General features: G+C 51.5%; 2 protein-coding genes across 2 annotated transcripts in view; both read left to right on the top strand.

Moving 5' to 3' along the window:
* The window catches only part of LOC127578273 (NADH-cytochrome b5 reductase 3-like), a 644,669-nt gene that overhangs the window by 474,349 nt on the left and 152,083 nt on the right, over positions 1-18,237 (top strand). The gene's annotated exons all lie outside the window — the stretch shown is intronic.
* Positions 6,231-18,237, top strand: part of LOC127578271 (plakophilin-2-like) — a 48,144-nt gene continuing 36,137 nt past the window's right edge. The window contains exon 1 of the mRNA XM_052030075.1: positions 6,231-6,445. Coding sequence (XP_051886035.1) covers positions 6,262-6,445 — 184 coding nt within the window. The 5' untranslated portion in view covers positions 6,231-6,261. The remainder of the gene's footprint in view (positions 6,446-18,237) is intronic.

Here is an 18,237-nt window from a genome sequence, read left to right as displayed (position 1 = left end):
GCTTTACACTACAATGGACATTTTTTTTGTTCTAATTGTGTCCTTTCTTGTATAATTTTGTATAATTTATGTTTTCCATGTGAATGTTGTGTCTCTATGTGCCTGTGATGCTGCTGCAAGTAAGTTTTTCATTGCACCTGTGCACACATGTAGTTGTGCAGATGACAGTAAACTTGACTTTGACTTTGTAACTGAGGTAATGTACTGACATGGGTGAAGAGTTGGTTAACAGACCGAAAGCACAGAGTGGGAATAAACCGTTCCGCCTTGGGTTGGCAGGCTGTGACTGGTAGGTACCTCAGGCATCGGTGCCTGAAGCCAACTCCTCACCATCGAGCAACAAGTTTCCCGAGGGAACCAGCTGTCACTTTTCCAAGTCTGCTGATGATGCCGTTTGTGAGTAAGAGAGGGGAATGTAGAAAGGCTTTGAGGGGAGATGGACAAGCTGAGTGAGAGGGGAAGAACATGGCTGTTAGAGTATAATCTGGAAAATGTGAAGTCAGAAACCTCAGTGCTCAAAACAGGACCACAGAGTATTTCTGAAATGGTGAGGGATTGGGAAATGTTGATGTTCAAAGGAACAAAGATGTCCTTGTACACACACCACTGAGAGCCAGCAGAAAGGTGCAGCAAGTGATTGGCAAGGCAAGAGGATCTGGGTACAGGAGTAACGTCTTGCTGCAGTTATGGGACTATGGTGAGGCCAGGGCTGGAGTATTGTGTCAGTGGTGTTGTCCTTACAGAAGTTTGGATGTACTTCCCAGAGATGGGAGACAGCGATGATTCGCCAGGCTGGTGTCGGGGATGACGGGTTTGCTGTATAAGGAGTGAGTGGGTAGACTGGGACTGCATTCTCTGGAGTTCAGAGGGATGAGAGGAGATCACATTTAAACTTACAAACCTTAGACTCAACAGGGTGGATGCAGGGAGGATGTCACAGAGTCATACAGAACAGAGACAGCACCTTCGGACCAACTGATCCATGCTGACTGAGATTCCCATCTAAGTTAATCCCATTTGCTCATGTTTGACCCATGTCCCTCTAAACCTTTCCCATCCATGAACCTGTCCAAATGTCTGTTAAAAGTTGTTATTGACTTATATTTCCCCCGGCTGAGAAGTCTGGACCCAGGGTTACAGTCTCAGAATAAAGGATAGGCCATTTAGGACTGAGATAGGGAGAAATTTGTAGATTGTGTGGATAGTGTAGAAGGTTGCTGTAGATTACAACAGGATATTGATAGGATGCAGAGCTGGGCTGAGAAGTGGCAGATGGAGTTCAACCTGGAAAAGTGTGAAGTGATACACTTTGGGAGATTGAATTTGAAGGCAGAATACAAGGTTAATGACAGGACTCTTAGCAGTGTGGAGGAACAGAGTGATCTTGGGGTCAACGTCCATAGATCCCTCAAGGTCGATAGAATTGTTAAGAAGGTGTATGGTGTGTTGGCCTTCATTAGTCGAGGTATTGAGTTCAAGAGCTGCGAGGTAATGTTGCAGCTCTGTAGAACTCTGGTCAGACCACACTTGGAATATTGTGTTCAGTTCTGGTCGCCTCATTATAGGAAGGATGTGGAAGCTTTAGAGAGGTTGCAGAGGAGATTTACCAGGATGCTGCCTGGATTGGAGAGTGTCTTATGAGGATAGATTGAGTGAGCTAGGTCTTTTCTCTTTGGAGAGGAGGAGGATGGGAGGTGACTTGATAGATGTGCACAAGATGATAAGAGGCATAGATCGAGTGGACAGTCAGATACTTTTTACCAGGGCGACAATGACTAACACGAAGGGACATAATTTTAAGGTGATTGGAGGAAGGTATAAGGGGGATGTCAGGGGTAAGTTTTTACACAGAAAGTGGTGGGTGCATGGAACGCACTGCCAGCAGAGGTTGTGGGGGCAGATACATTAGAGACATTTAAGAGACTTAGCTAGACACATGAATGATAGAGAGATGGGGGTCTATGTGGGAGGGAAGGGTTAGATAGATCTTAGAGCAGGATGAAACGTCGGCACAACATTGTGGGCCGAAGGGCCTGTACTGTGCTGTAGTGTTCTATGTTCTATGTTCTAAATTTCTGTACCCAGTGGGTGGTGAATCTTCAGAGTTCTCTCCCTCAGAGGGCTGTGGAGACTCACTCAACACAGACCTGAATACATACAGTAAAACTCCGATACTCTGGCACAGTCAGGACTCTGGTGGTGCTGAACCGACAGATTTCAGGACTATTGGATGTTGTTCTGATTAAAACTCAATGCACTTTAAATTCACTTTTTAATATAAAATGTCAAGTATTATAATAAATTTGCCTTCTGGAAGGTGGGAGAAGAGAGAATGTCCAGGGTGAGTTGGCTGTTTTACCGAGGCAGTGAGAGGTATAGACAGAGTCCATGGAGGGGAGGCTGGCTTCCGTGATGTGCTGAGCTGTGTCCACAACTCTCTGCGATTACTTGCGGTCGCGGGCAGAGCAGTTGCCGTACCAAGCCGTGATGCATCCAGGTAGGATGCTTTCTATGGTGCATCGATAAAAATTAGTGAGCGTCAAAGGGGACAAGCCAAATTGCTTTAGCCTCCTGAGGAAGTAGAGGCGCTGATGAGCTTTCTTGGCTGTGGCGTCTATGTGGTTGGACCAGAACAGGCTATTGGTGATGTTCACTCCAAAGAACTTGAAGTTTTCGACATCAGTGCCCTTGATGTAGACAGGTGCATGTACCCCGCTCCCTCCTCCCCTTCCTGAAGTCAATGACCAGTTCTTTTGTTTTACTGACATTGAGGGAAAGGTTGTTGTCATGACACCGTTCCACTAAGCTCTCTATCTCCTTCCTGCACTCCAACTCATCATTATTTGAGATACAGCCCACTACATCTGCAAACTTGTAGATGGAGTTAGAGCAGAATCTGGCCACGCAGTCATGAGTGTATAGGGAGTAGAGTAGGGGCTGAGGACACAGCCTTGTGAGGCACCAATGTTGAGAATAATCATGCTGGAGGTATTGCTGCCTATCCTCACTGATCATGGTCTGTTGGTCGGGAAGTCAAGGATCCAGTTATAGAGGGAGGTGTTGAGGCCCAGGTCTTGGAGTTTGGTGATGAGTTTGCTTGGAATTACAGCATTGAAGGCGGAGCTGTAGTCAATAAACAATAGTCTAACGTAGGTGTCTTTATTGTCCAGATGCTCCAGATATGAGTGTAGGGCCAGGGAGATGGCGTCGCTGTAAACCTTTTTCAGTGGTAGGCGAATTGCAGTAGGTCGAGGTTGTCTGGGAGGCTGGAGTTGATGTGTGCCATGACCAGCCTCTCGAAGCACTTCATGATGGTGGATGTCAGAGCCATTGGGCAATAGTCATTAAGGCACGTTCCCTTGCTTTTCTTAGGCACCAGGATGATAGTGGTCTTCTGAAAGCCTACATCCCCTTTCCAAATCACATTCACTCCACCCATTAACCTGCCAAGGTCTCAGTACCCCCAGCCCCTGATTACCACACAAACCTCTCCCCATCCTGCCGTGCTCTCCCCAACAATACTCCCCCTCCTGAGGCCCACTCTACTCACAATTATGTCCCCTTCTTACCGCTGTCCTCTCCCTCCTGTTCGCCACCCCTTCTCCCGGGAGTTGTTCCTAGCGTTGAACAGATGAGTTTGGAAGATTTCAGCACAGGTGGTGAGGGTACAGTGCTGGCGAAGACAGGGTTTTTTGGTCATTTATTAAAGCATCAACAAAACAGATTAAAGTGAGATCCTTGCTCCCCAGGATGCACGCCAGCCCTACCACGCCCATTGGTCCTGGGAGGCCTCTAGAGAGCCCGTGGATACTGCGTGCTCCCTGTCCAGGGACACCCGGGCATGGAGGATTCCTCAGAAGAGGGGCAGGCAGTCGGCTGAGACTGACCTCCGGACAGCCCCCTGCCTGGAGCTGGGAATGGCCACCTCTCCCAGACCCAGGGGTAGACTGATGAGGAGGTCCCCTGAATGACTCTCCCCCCTCCACACCGGGTGTCCAAGGATCAGGAGAATAAGGCAGATGGAACCAGGGCCTGAGGAGCTGCCGCTTCAAACACTCCTTGGAGAGGGAGCACGCGGTATCCGCGGGCACCCTGATTGAGCTCCACGCTCAGTGGGACCCTTGGGGGATCGCGTGTGTTGTGGACGTCAGTTAGCGTTATTGCTGTAGTTATGCAGTTGGAATCTGTCTGCATAGTTTTTTCTTCTTTCTTGTATTAGTTGTAGTTTTGACACTGGATGTCCTTTTGTAGAGCTTTCAGAGAATAAACTTCTGTATATTCAAAAAAAAAGGGGTGTAAAATGTCCCTTGTCAAAGTATTGAATGAGCTCGGTACAATCGGAGGGACGATGCTGTGTGGAGACGCAGGAGCCGGCAGATGCTGGAATCTGCAGCAACAGACAATCTGCTGCAGGAACTCAGCGGGTCGAGCAGCATCTGTGGGGGAAAGGACTGTCGACGTTTCAGATCGAAACCCTGCATCAGGACTCCTTCCCCCCACTGAGGCTGCTCCAGCCGCTGAGTCCCTCCAGCAGATTGTTTGTTGCTCCTGACGGCTGCTCGTTGGAAACGGCATCATGGAAATGTCAGGTTTTCTCTGAGGATCTGCAGTCTGACTAGGTGACAGCAGAGGGAGCTCCAGCATCAGAGAAGGGCTGAAACTGGGAATGCTGATTCCCATCCTGGTCTCACTGTCACGTGTCCCATCTCCAACCCTTCCTTTCCATTTTATTTCTCCCCTCTCCTGTCAGGCAGAAGATACAGGAGCCTGAGGGCACAAACACCAGGCTCAAGGGCAGCTTCTACCCCACTGTGATTAGACAATTGAACGGTTCCCTTACATGATGAGAGGGACTCTTGAGCTCACAATCTACCTTGTTATGACCCTGCACCTTATTGTCTACCTGCAACACACTTCCCTGTAGCTGTGACACTTTACTCTGTATCTGTTATTGTTTTACCCTGTACTACCTCAATGCACCGTGTAATGAATTGACCTGTATGCAAGACAAGTTTTTCACTGTACCTCGGTACGTGTGACAATAATAAACCAATACCAATATCTTCTGACACATGTTAAACTAACTAGCCTGTGCTTTCCTGCTTTCTGTCTCCCTCCCTGTTGAACAAGACGTTGGTGAGGCTGAACTCGGAGTATCGTGTAGAGTTTTGGTGGCCCTGTTATAGGACATATGTCATTAAACTGGAAAGAGTCCAGAGAAGATTTATGAAGATGCTGCTGGGACTCGAGGGTCTGAGATATAGGGAGAGGGTGGGCAGGCTGGGACTTTATTCCTTGGAGTGTTGGACACTGAAGGAGACCTTATAAAGGGGTATAAAACCATGAGGGGCATCGATAGGGTGAATGCACTCAGTCTTTTCACCAGGGAAGAGGAACTAAAAGCTAGGGGGCATAGGGTTAAGGTGAGAGGTGAAAGATTTAAACAGGACCTGTCCAAATTGTTATTTGACTGGCCGTCTCCCCTCTCAGTCCTGAGGCAGGGTCTCAACCAGAAATGTCGACATTTCCTTTACCCCCACAGACGCTGCCCGACCTGCTGAGTTCCTCCAGCAGATTGGTTCTTGCTCCAAGTTCCAGCGTCTGCAGCTCTCATGTTTCCCTTTCCATTGGTTCGGCTCTCTCCCTGTGCTGGGTGGGGTGGAGGGGTGTGGGTTGGAGGGTTGGGGGCGGTGGGGGTGGAGGGGTGGAGGGTGCGGGGAGTCTGCAGGACCTTCAGTCACAAGACGTCTGGAGATCTCCACCCAGGGATCAATGCCTGTGATTGCTGAGGTTTGGGGTTTGTGGTGAAGCGAAGACTGGAGGGCAGAGATTTAAGGTGAGAGGGGAAAGAAGGAATCTGAGGGGTAACTCCTTCACCCAGAGGGTGGTCCGTGTGTGGAACCAGCTGCCGGGGGAAGGGGTTGAGGCAGCTACACCAACTCGGACAGGAACATGGATAGGAAGGTTCAGAGGAATATAGCCAACTGCAGGCAAATTGGACTAGTTTGGTGGGCATCTGGGTCAGCATGGAGCAGTTGGGCCGAAGGGCATGTTTCCATTCTGTATGACTCTCTGTGGGATATGAGGGGCTCTTGTGCAGTTCCTGGGCACGGCAAGATCCCACCAATGGGTCTGGAGGTGTGTCGGGGGCGGGGAGCCGTGGGGAGGCAGGGCCGGCGGGGCATATCCGGGGCGGTCCGACCGCACCCTCTCCTCCCCCGGGCCGGCCCGGGACGGGACGGGACGCTCCGCACACCCGCCATGGACGCCACCTCGGCCAGCTTCATCCGCACGGCGCTATCCCAGCCGCCGGCCGACCGCGACTCCAGCCTCGCCGTCCCGTCCGACGAGCGCCTCAAGTCTCCCGGCCTGCAGCCCACTGACAGGAGCGTCCGGCTGCGGGAGCAGGTACACCTGGTCATGGCCCGGAGGAAGTCCTCGGCAGGTGAGGGAGCGGGAGGGTCAGGTTCCTGGACAGGTGGGCAGGTAACCGGGGGGGAGGAGCGGGCAGGTAACCGGGGGTCAGGTGGGCAGGTAACTGGGGGGGGGGGGCAGATGGGAAGGTAATTGGGGGAGGAGCGGGCAGGTAACCAGGGGTCAGGTGGGCAGGTAACTGGGGGGGCAGGTGGGCAGGTAATCGGGGGAGGAGCGGCAGGTAACCGGGGGGACATGTAGGCAGGTAATGGGGGTTAGGTGGGCAGGTAACGGGGGGTCAGGTGGGCAGGTAACTGGGGGTAGGTGGGTATGTAACTGGGGGACGGATGGGCAGGTAACTGGATGGGCAGATGGGCAGGTAACTGGGGGAGGAGCAGGCAGGTAACCGGGGGACAGGTAGGCAGGTAACGGGGGGGTTAGGTGGGTAGGTAACTGGGGACAGGTGAGCAGGTAATCGGGGGAGGAGCAGGCAGGTAACCGGGGATCAGGTGGCAGGTAACCAGGGGTCAGGTGGGCAGGTAACTGGGGGGGGGCAGATGGGAAGGTAATTGGGGGAGGAGCGGGCAGGTAACCGGGGATCAGGTGGGTAGGTAACTGGGGGACGGATGGGCAGGTAACTGGATGGGCAGATGGGCAGGTAACTGGAGGAGGAGCAGGCAGGTAACTGGGGGACAGGTAGACAGGTAACGGGGGGGTTAGGTGGGTAGGTAACTGGGGACAGGTGGGCAGGTAATTGGGGGAGGAACAGGCAGGTAACGGGGGGTCAGGTGGGCAGGTAACTGGGGGGGCAGATGGGAAGGTAATTGGGGGAGGAGCGGGCAGGTAACCAGGGGTCAGGTGGGCAGGTAACCGGGGACAGGTGGGTAGGCAATCGGGGGAGGAGCAGGCAGGTAACCGGGGGTCAGGTGGGCAGGTAACCAGGGGTCAGGTGGGCAAGTAACCGGGGGACAGGTGGGCAGGTAACTGGGGGAGGAGCAGGCAGGTAACCGGGGGTCAGGTAGGCAGGTAACTGGGGGGGGCGCAGATGGGCAGGTAATCGGGGGAGGAGCGGGCAGGTAACTGGGGATCAGGTGGGCAGGTAACTGGGGGGTAGGTGGGTATGTAACTGGGGGACGGGTGGGCAGGTAACTGGACGGGCAGATGGGCAGGTAACTGGCAGAGGAGCAGGCAGGTAACCGGGGACAGGTGGGCAGGTAACCAGGGGTCAGGTGGGCAGGTAACTGGGGGGGGCAGATGGGCAGGTAATCGGGGATCAGGTGGGCAGGTAACTGGGGGGTAGGTGGGTATGTAACTGGGGGACGGGTGGGCAGGTAACTGGATGGGCAGATGGGCAGGTAACTGGGGGAGGAGCAGGCAGGTAACGGGGGGTCAGGTGGGCAGGTAACGGGGGGTCAGGTGGGTAGGTAACTGGGGATAGGTGGGCAGGTAATTGGGGGAGGAGCAGGCAGGTAACGGGGGGTCAGGTGGGCAGGTAACTGGGGGGGCAGATGGGAAGGTAATTGGGGGAGGAGCGGGCAGGTAACCAGGGGTCAGGTGGGCAGGTAACCGGGGACAGGTGGGTAGGCAATCGGGGGAGGAGCAGGCAGGTAACCGGGGGTCAGGTGGGCAGGTAACCAGGGGTCAGGTGGGCAAGTAACCGGGGGACAGGTGGGCAGGTAACTGGGGGGGCGCAGATGGGCAGGTAATCGGGGGAGGAGCGGGCAGGTAACTGGGGATCAGGTGGGCAGGTAACTGGGGGGTAGGTGGGTATGTAACTGGGGGACGGGTGGGCAGGTAACTGGACGGGCAGATGGGCAGGTAACTGGCAGAGGAGCAGGCAGGTAACCGGGGACAGGTGGGCAGGTAACCAGGGGTCAGGTGGGCAGGTAACTGGGGGGGCAGATGGGCAGGTAATCGGGGATCAGGTGGGCAGGTAACTGGGGGGTAGGTGGGTATGTAACTGGGGGACGGGTGGGCAGGTAACTGGATGGGCAGATGGGCAGGTAACTGGGGGAGGAGCAGGCAGGTAACGGGGGGTCAGGTGGGCAGGTAACGGGGGGTCAGGTGGGTAGGTAACTGGGGATAGGTGGGCAGGTAATTGGGGGAGGAGCAGGCAGGTAACCGGGGGTCAGGTGGGCAGGTAACTGGGGGGGGCAGATGGGCAGGTAATTGGAGGAGCAGGCAGGTAACTGGGGGGTCAGGTGGGCAGGTAACTGGGGGTTAGGTGTGGGCAGGTAACTGGGGGGCATTAGGTGGGCATGTAGCCAGGGGAAGGGTGGACAGGTAACAGGGGGGCAGGTAAGTGGGGGAGGGGCAGACAGGTAACCGGGGAGAGATGGACAGGTAACCTGCGGAGGTGTAGACAGGTGGACAGGTATTCTGGGAAGGTCTGGACAGGTAACCTGGGCAGGTACAGACAGGTGTCCTGTGGAGGGATCGTCAGGCAACTGGGGGCAGGTTAGTAGGTAACGTGGGGAGAGGTGGACAGATAACCAGGGATGAATTGTCTGGGTACCTGGACACGGGTGACAGGTGCTCGGGGAGGGGGTGGGTAGGTTCTTAGTGGTGGGGTGGGGTGGGGGGGCGGAGAGAGAATTGGTCATGTGCCCAGATAGCTGGGGGAGGGAAATTAGTAGCAGTTGGGTGAGATGTCCAGCTGGCTGGGACGGGGTTACACAGGTAATTCTCTCGGGCAGCAAACAATCTTCGGGAGGATCTCAGCGGGTCCAGCATCTGGGGGGGGGGGGGGGGGTCCTGAAACGTGGACAGTCCGTTTCTCCTCCCACCCACAGATGCTGCTTGACCCACTGAGCTCCTCCAGCAGATTGTGTGTTGCCCCAGATTCCAGCGTCTGTAGTCTCCTGTGTCTCCAGTAACTGTGACAAATATCCCGGGCTTTGGCTAGCACCTGTGTTCTGCAGGAGGGTGGAATTAGAACAGGAGATGTGTTCGGAGCTGTGGAGGAAACCTGTTTCACTGTGAGTGCATGAAACCTGATCCCGGGTTGGGAGAAGGAATGGGGCTGTGGCTTGTGAGAGAACCAGGGCTGGGACTGGGGCCATCCTCTGTACAAGGGGCAGTGCATCGCTTGGAACCTGGGATCAGGATTGAACCTGGAGCTGTGGGGCAGAGCACAATAAATCCACAGGGAAGGCTCTGTATTTGCGTGAACTATGAAACCGGCAACTCCAGGGCTGTCAGACTCTCTCACTGTGTGTTATCTACAGTCAAAGGGGACAGGACTGCAGGAAGCACTTGTTGATATTTCTGTATCTGTGCTGATGGAATTGGTTTAATATTGTCACATGAACTGAGGTACAGTGAAAAACTTGTCTTGCATACAGTTCATACAGATCAATTCATTACACAGTGCATTGAGGTAGTACAGGGTAAAACAATAACAATGCAGAATAAGGTGTTACAACTGCAGAGAAAGTGCAGTGCAGGCAGACAATACGGTGCAAGGTCATAATGAGGTCGATTGTGAGGTCGAGAGTCCATCTTGCCGTACTAGGGAACCGTTCATAGTCTTAACAGCGGGATAGAAGCCGTCCTTGACCCTGGTGGTACGTGCTTTCAGGCTTTTGTGTCTTCTGCCTGATAGGAGGGGGGAGTAGAGAGAACGTCTGGGGTGGGAGGGGTCTTTGATTACGCTGGCTGCTTTACCCAGGCAGCAAGAAGTGTAGACAGAGTCCATGGAGGGGAGGCTGATTTCCATGATGTGCTGGGCTGTGTCCACAACTCTCTGCGGTTTCTTGCAGTCTTGAGCAGAGCAGTTGCCATACCAAGCCATGATGCATCCAGATAGGATGCTTTCTATGGTGCATCGATAAAAGTTGGTGAGTGTCAATGGGACGTGCCAAATTTCTTTAGCCTCCCGAGGAAGTAGAGGCGCTGGTGAGCTTTCTTGGCCGTGACCTCAGCACCATTGTGTAGACAGGAGCGTGTGCACCGCCCCCCTTCGTGACGTCAATGACCAGGCCTTTTGATTTGCTGACATTGAGGGAGATGTTGACCCTGATCTCAATTTCTAATGCAGCCTCAGGGATGAGATGTTAAACAACTCTCCATCTCCCCTCTCCGAACACTGCCACCTCCTTTATCAAGTCCAATTGGATGGCCACTCGGCCTATCTACACCCCATCTATTTCTGCCTCACACGTCTCCTTCGACCCTCTCTTCCCCAACCCACCCATTCCCCAGCTCCTCTATCTTATCCACTCATGTGCTCTTCCTTAAACCCACCGCCACTGTTCCTCTGCAGCCTTCCCTGTGGATTGATCAGGCTCTGCCTGAGCTTTTGCTACCTCACAGCCCCAGAGACCCAGGTTCGATCCCGACCTCCGGCGCTGTCTGCATGGAGTTTTCACGTTCACCCTAACCGTGTGGGTTTCCCCCGGGTGCTCTGTTTTCCTCTCACGTCCAACGATGTGCAGTTGGTGGATTAAATGAGCGGGCTAGATTGGGTGAGGGGTAAAATCTGGGAGGAGTTGATAGGAATGTGGGGAGAGTAAAAAGGGATCAGTGTAATGGGGTTGATGGTCAGCAAGGCCTCAGTGGGCCGAAGGGCCTGTGTCTGTGCTGCATCTCTCTGACATGTTGATCATGGTCAGGGTACCAGAGGGAACACCAATGCTCATCTCCACACCAAAGCTGTGAGCTCTTTCAGAGTTTGAGTACAGAATAAGCTCAGGCTACACCCAGGGATTTTTTTATATGTTCATTCAAGGGGTGTGGGCTCTGCAGGCTGGGCCAGCATCTATTGCCCATCCCTAGTTGCCCTTGAGAAGGTGGTGGTGAGCTGCCTTCTCAAACCGCTGCAGTCCTTGGGGTGTGGGTGTACCCACAGCGTTGTTCGGGGGGGAGTTACGGGACTTTGGTGAAGGAACGGTGATACGTTTCCCAGTCAGGATGGTGTGTGGCTCGGAGGGCAACTCCCAGGGAGTGGTGTTCTCCAGGCTTTTGCTGCCCTTGGCCTTCTAGCTGGCAGAGGTGGTGGGCTTGTCGTTAATCTGCCAGCAAGGTTTCCCTAGCCGGACACCAAGGGTAGCAGCGACCAGTGAAGAGATCCAGTAGGACGTCCACAATGAGAATTGTCTCGGGTGCTCCAGTGAGACCCCCTGACTCAGTGGTGAGAAGGTGCAGCCAAGGCTGGGCAGTAATGGCGCTGGTTGGATGGTGTCAGGACGAGTTCCTCTGCCTCAGGCACTGTTGAAGAATGAAACCATGAAGGGAAGTGGTCCGGGAGGTGTTCTATGGGAAGACTCTGGTGTGTGGCTTGTGCAGGAGTCTGTGCATCGTGTGGAGGTGGCAGAGACCCGGTCTCGAAGCCGCTCCCTTCGAGCAGCGACCTCACCATAGACTTCGGATAAATTGAGGATATGTGTAAAATGGCTGGCGTCAACTGAACCCTTGGTACGATGCTAAGGTTTTAAATTCAAGGAAAATTTGGAGTCAGGCACAGAATGAGAATGGCAGGAAGATGCATTCAGAGGACCTCTCCTCCCTCCCTCCCTCCCTCCCTCCCTCCCTCCCCACAACCTCCCCCCCCCTTCTTCCTGTAGAAGCTGCTCCCAGGTCACGGGTGGGTCTTCCATAGGGACAGGGTAACGTCACAGCCCTGTGAGTGACCCTGGCTGTCGATTCCACTGTTGCCATTTACTGAGTGGACCTTGCTGGTGGGGTCAGTAGGATGTTCGGGCAGCTTCCTGTGGGGTGTGGTTGGGCAGGGTCCGGGGAGAGAGAGGGGCCACCTGGAAGCCCCGGAACTGCCTCTGTACCCAGGTGCACCGACGTTACGGGGAATGTTACAGTACCAAACCCAGCGAGTGCGGCAAGAGAGTCTGCAACACCTCTTGCTTTGCCCTTTCTAAACCTGCCTTCGGCTCCCGCTCCTCCTCCTCGGATCTGCGAACTTGGTGTCGGTTGGAACCGTGTCAGTACACCGCCCAGGACTGATCAAGCAGCTGTCGTTGTGCAATGTGTGCAGTGATTTGCTGACTCCTCAGTTCAGAGATGGAGCTCGAGCCACAACATGAATCCCAGTGCTGACTTTCTCACAAACGGTACAGCAGCCCAGACCCACACTCAGTGATGCAGGAACAGCCTCGTCCCCTGCACCATCAGATTCCTGAACGATCCATGAACCCATGAACACTGCATAATGTTGCTTTTTTTTGCACTATTTACTTTTGTAATTTATAGTATTTTTACGTCTTTGCACTGTACTGCTGTCGCAAAACAACAAATTTCACGTCGTATAAGTCAGTGATAATAAATCTGATTCTGATTGGAGGTCACTTTTGAGAGAGAGAGAGCGCTGGCGGTCAGCAGCGTGAGTGGCATGAATGTGACCGGGGCCACAATGTTAACTGCAGGCCAGCGTAGTCATAGAACACAGAACGGTACAACACAGTATTGGCCCTTCGGCCCACAATGTTGTGCCGATCTATATAAACCTACTCCATGATCAATCTAACCCTTCCCTTCTGCACACCCCATAACCATCCATTTTTCGTACATCCTTGTGACGATCTAAGAGTCTTTTAAATGTCCCTAATGTATCAGCCTCTACTACCACCCCTGGCAATGCGTTCCAGGCACCCACCACTCTATGTAAAGAACCCAACTCTTGACATCTCCTGTGAACATTCCTCCTCTGATCTTAAACTGATGTCCTCTGGTATTGGCCATTACCACCCTGGAGACAAGGTGCTGGCTGACCTCTCTATCTATGCCCCTCATAATCTTATACACTTCTATCAAGTCTTCTCTCATCCTGCGTCACTCCAAAGAGAAAAGCCCTAGCTCGCTCAATCTTTCCTCAAAAGACATGTTCTCTAATCTAGGCAGCATCCTAGTAAATCTCCTCTGCACCTTCTCTAAAGCTTCCACATCCTTCCTATAATGAGGCAAGCAGAACTGAACATAATACTCTAGGTGTGGTCTGACCAGAGTTCTATAGAGCTGCAACATTACCTCGTGGCTCTTGAACTCAATCCCCCAGCTAATTAGGCCAGCATACCATACGCCTTCTTAACCACCCTATCAATTTGTGCAGCAACTTTGAGGGATCTATGGATTTGGACCTCAAGATCTCTGTTCCTCCACACTGCTCAGAATCCTGCCATTAATTTTGTACTCCACCTTCATGTTTGTTCTTCCAAAGTGTATCACTTCACACTTTTCTAGATTGAAATCCTTCTGCCACTTCTCTGCCCAGCTCTGCAGCCTGTCTATATCCTGCTGTAACTTACAACAACCTTCTACACCATCCACAACCCCTCCACTTCCTCATCCAAGTCATTTATAAAAATCACAAAGAGCAGGGGTCCCAGAAAAGATCCCTGCAGAACATCACTGGTCACCGACCTCCAGGCAGAATACTTTCCATCTACTACCACCCTCTCCTTCTATGGGCAAGCCAATTCCGAATCCTCGCAGCCAAGTCTCCATAGATCCCATTGCTCATGAGCCTACCATGGGGAACCCTGTCAAATGCTTTACTGAAGTCCATATACACCACATCCACCACTCTAACTTCATCTATTTGTTTTGTCACCTCCTCAAAAAACTGAATTAGGCTCGTGAGGCACAACCTGCCTCTCACAAAGCCATAGCGACTTATCTCTAATGAGACTATGCTTCTCCAAACGCTCATAAATCCTGTCCCTAAGAATCCTCTCCAATAGCTTGCCCACCACTGACGTAAGACTCATTGGTCTATAATTCCCAGGATTATCCCTATTACCTTCCTGAACAAGGGAACAACATTAGGTTATTAGATAGGTTGTTAGAAAGGTATTCTGAGGGACAGGATATATACTTGGATAGACAGGGCCTGATCAGGGATAGTCATCATGCTTTGTGCATAGCAGGTCATGTCTAACCAATATAATAGAGTTTTTGGAGGAGGTTACCAAGAAGGTTGATGAGGGAAAGGCGGTGGACGTTGTCTACATGGACTTTAGCAAGGCCTTTGACAAAATCCCCCATGGGAGGCTGCTCCAGAAGGTTAAGTCACTTGGCATTCAGGATGAAGATGCCTATTTGGATTCAACATTGGTTTAGTGGGAGAAGCCAGAGAGCGGTAGTAGATGGTTGTCTCTCTGACTGGAGACCTGTGACCAGTGGTGTGCCACAGGGATCGGTGCTGGGTCTGTTGTTGTTTATCATTTATATTAATGATTTAGATGATAATGTGGTAAACTGGATCAGCAAATTTGCAGATGACACCAAGATTGGGGGTGTAGTGGACAGCGAGGAAGGCTGTCAACATTTGCAAAGTGATCTGGACCAGCTGGGAAAATGGGCTGAAAAATGGCAGATGGAATTTAATGCAGACAAGTGTGAGGTGATGCACTTTGGGAGGACAAACCAGGGTAAGACACAGTGAATGGTAGGGCTCTGAGGTGTGCGGTAGAACAAAGGGACCTGGGAACACAGATCCATAGTTCCTTGAAAGTGGTGCCACAGGTAGATAGGGTCGTAAAGAGAGCTTTTGGCACATTGACCTTCGTAAATCAGGGCACTGAGTACAGGAGTTGGGATGTTATGTTGAAGTTGTACAAGATGTTGGTGAGGCTAAATTTAGAGTATTGTGTGCAGTTCTGGTCACCTACCTACAGGAAAGATATCAATAAGCTTGAAAGAGTGCAGAGAAAATTTACATGGATGTTTCCAGAGCTTGAGGACCTGAGTTATAGGGAAAGGTTGAATAGGTTAGGACTTTATTCCCTGGAGAATGAGAGGACATCTTATAGAGGTATACAAAATTATGAGGGGTATAGATAGGGTGAATGCATGCAGGCTTTTCCCCTCAGGTTGGGTGAGACTAGAACTAGAGGACATAGGTTTAGAGTGAAAGGTGAAATATTTAAGGGGAATCTGAGGGGGAACTTCTTCACTCAGAGGGTGGTGCAAGTGTGGAACGAGCTGCTAGCGGAAGTGGTGGATGCGGGTTCAATTGTAACATTTAAGAGAAGTTTGGATAGGTACATGGATGGGAGGGGTTTGGAGGGATATGGTCTGGGTGCAGGCAGCTGGGACTAGGCAGAAAGCCAGGCTGGCATGGACGATGAGCTGAAGGGTCTGTTTCTGTGCTGTAGTGCTCTATGACTCTGTGACTCTATTAGCCATCCTCCAATCCTCTGGTACCACTTCTGTGGCCAGGGAGGATGCAAATATCATCGTCAACACCCTAGCAATCTCTTCCCTTACCTCCTGTAGTAACCTGGGGTATATCCCATCCAGTCCAACACTACCTCTTTCTTAACCTCAACATGCTCCAGCACATTAGCCTGTTTTACACTGACCTCACAGTCATCAAAGTCCCTCCCCTGATGAACACTGAAGCAAAGTATTCACTAAGGATCTCCCCTGCCTCCTCCACCTCCAGGCACATTTCCCCTTTATCCCTGAGTGGTCCTACCCTCACTTTGGTCATCCTCCTGTTCTGCACGTACGTATAGAATGCCTTGGGGTTTTCCTTAATTCTATTGGCCAAGGCCTTCTCATGTCCTCTTCTAAGTCCCTTCTTAAGTTCCTTCCTGGCTACTTTACCTCAAGAGCCCTGCCTGATTTTTGCTTCCTCAACCTTGAGTATGCTTCCTTCTTTCTCTTGACTAAATGTTCCACCTCTCTTCTCAATCAAGGTTCCATTACCCTATCATCCTTTCCCTGTCTTAAACAAGTGTTCCTTAAACAGACTCCACATTACCCTATCATCCTTTCCCTGTCTTAAACAAGTGTTCCTTAAACAGACTCCACATTTTTTCTGTGCATTTCCCTGAGAATATCTGTTCCCAATTTACATTCCCAAAATCCTGCCTAGTACTGTTGTAATTAGCCCTCCCCCAATTAAAAACTTTCCCATATCGTCTGTTCTTATCCCTGTCCATGGCTCTGCAAAAGGTCAGGGAGTTGTGGTCACCGTCTCCGAAATGCTCGCCCACCAAGAGGTCTGTCACCTGACCAGGTTCATTGCCCAGTACCAGGTCCAGTATGGCCTCTCCTCTAGTCAGCCTGTCCACATACTGCATCGGGAACCCTTCCTGGACACACCAAACAAACTCTGCCCCATCTAAACTTTTTGCACTAAGAAGGTGCCAATCAATGAGGGAAGTTGAAGTCACCCATGACAACAACCCTGTTATTTTTGCACCTTTCCAAAATCTGCTTACTCATCTGCTCTTCAGTGTCCTGGTGGCTATTGGGGGTGGGTGTCTGTAGAATACTTCCAATAGAGTGATTACTCTCTTCCTGTTTCTAACTTCTGCCCACACTGACTCAGTAGACAATCCCTCCTGTCTTCACTGATATCAGCTGGACTCTGACAACTTGAACTTGTTTCTCAATCACACTTTACTTGTGCCCAAGAACAGTCCAACCCCTGTCACTGACCTATTCTAAAGTTTCAACAAAGAGTTGTCTTTTTTAAACAGATATTGACCAATTAAAATCTTTGGGCACCTTAGAATCCCTCATTCCCATACATAAAATTCCAATAATATAGGTGTTAATGACCAATAGAAGCTACGCGTTAATGGCCAATAATACCTTTGAGTTAGTGTGTGCCTTGAAAACCTTTGTTAGCATCCCTGTCTCAGTGTGCCTGGTGACCTCAGCTCCCATGCTGTACAACAAGGAGCTCTGCTCTCAAGGACCTTGCTCAGCACAGGTGACTGCAGACTGTCTGCAAACCATCTCTGCCTGTACACTATCTCAACCCTTGCCTTCCTGCAGCATCCACACTTCGACCCCCCTTTTGTCCTGCAAAGGGCAACACAAATCAATAGCACAGAGTTTCTGGAGCTCCGTGATGACTTCATCAGGGGGGGGTTGGCTGTTGGATCATGTTAGAGGCAGCTGTTCCGTGGGCCGTCACCCCACAGGGTGATCTCAGGCAAGAGGCTAAAAATGGATATCACAACCAGCAGAAATAAGGCCCCGAGTATCCACTGTATGATGGGGCTGCCCCAACCCCCAACAGGGAACGGAGCCAGCTAAAGGGCCCCCAAGGTGACAAAGGAGTCCTATGTAACTCAAAGGGGAGACGCGACTGGTAAGCGCATGGGACGTCCCAGTACTATCTCAGGTGGAGGTAGGCGCATTATGCAGTTTCAAGCACAGCGCATTGTCACGGGCCAGCAGAAATGCCTCTGGCTATTTCAGTCCCGTTTCCTCGCATAATTGAGCCAGTCTGTCTCTCAGGATTCTGTTCTGTCACTCCACTGCCCCATTCGATTGTGGGCGGTGTGGGCAAATGAGGTGGTGCTTACACTGCAAAGTGTTGTCACTGGCTATCTTCTCAGTGATTCCAAACCTAGCAATGAATTCTTGGAATAAAAGTTTAGCAACAGTTACAGCATCATCTCTACAAGTCGGATAGGCTCCTACCCATCAGGAGAACAAACACACAATAACAAGTACATAGTTACAACCCATACACTTAGGTAATTGTAAAGTCCATGGTCTTTTCAGTATCTGATGCATCTCACTGTAAATGTCTGAGTTCATCAGCAGAGTTTGGGAAGGGGTTGGCAGCATGGGTACCACGTGCCCATGAATCCACTGCTGCCTCTGCAACAAAACCAGCCTGTTTATTATCTTCAGACACTTCATCATTTCCATTAGTATCAGCCGTACATTTAATAACAGCAATCGCAGAAGGCAATTCAGTAGCAGAAGGGAGATTGACAATTAATTCACTGTGCCATACTGGGGTTCCTGAGGAGTTGAGAAACCCACAGGGTCTCCGGTGCTCGGGTGAGTAAACAGTCAGTGATATCATTGTTCTGTGACATAGAAAGGTTCAAAGCATTG

This window comes from Pristis pectinata, chromosome 15, assembly GCF_009764475.1.
Source record: "Pristis pectinata isolate sPriPec2 chromosome 15, sPriPec2.1.pri, whole genome shotgun sequence".
In the NCBI taxonomy this organism is placed as follows: domain Eukaryota; kingdom Metazoa; phylum Chordata; class Chondrichthyes; order Rhinopristiformes; family Pristidae; genus Pristis; species Pristis pectinata.
This window is presented reverse-complemented; position numbering and strand designations above follow the sequence as displayed.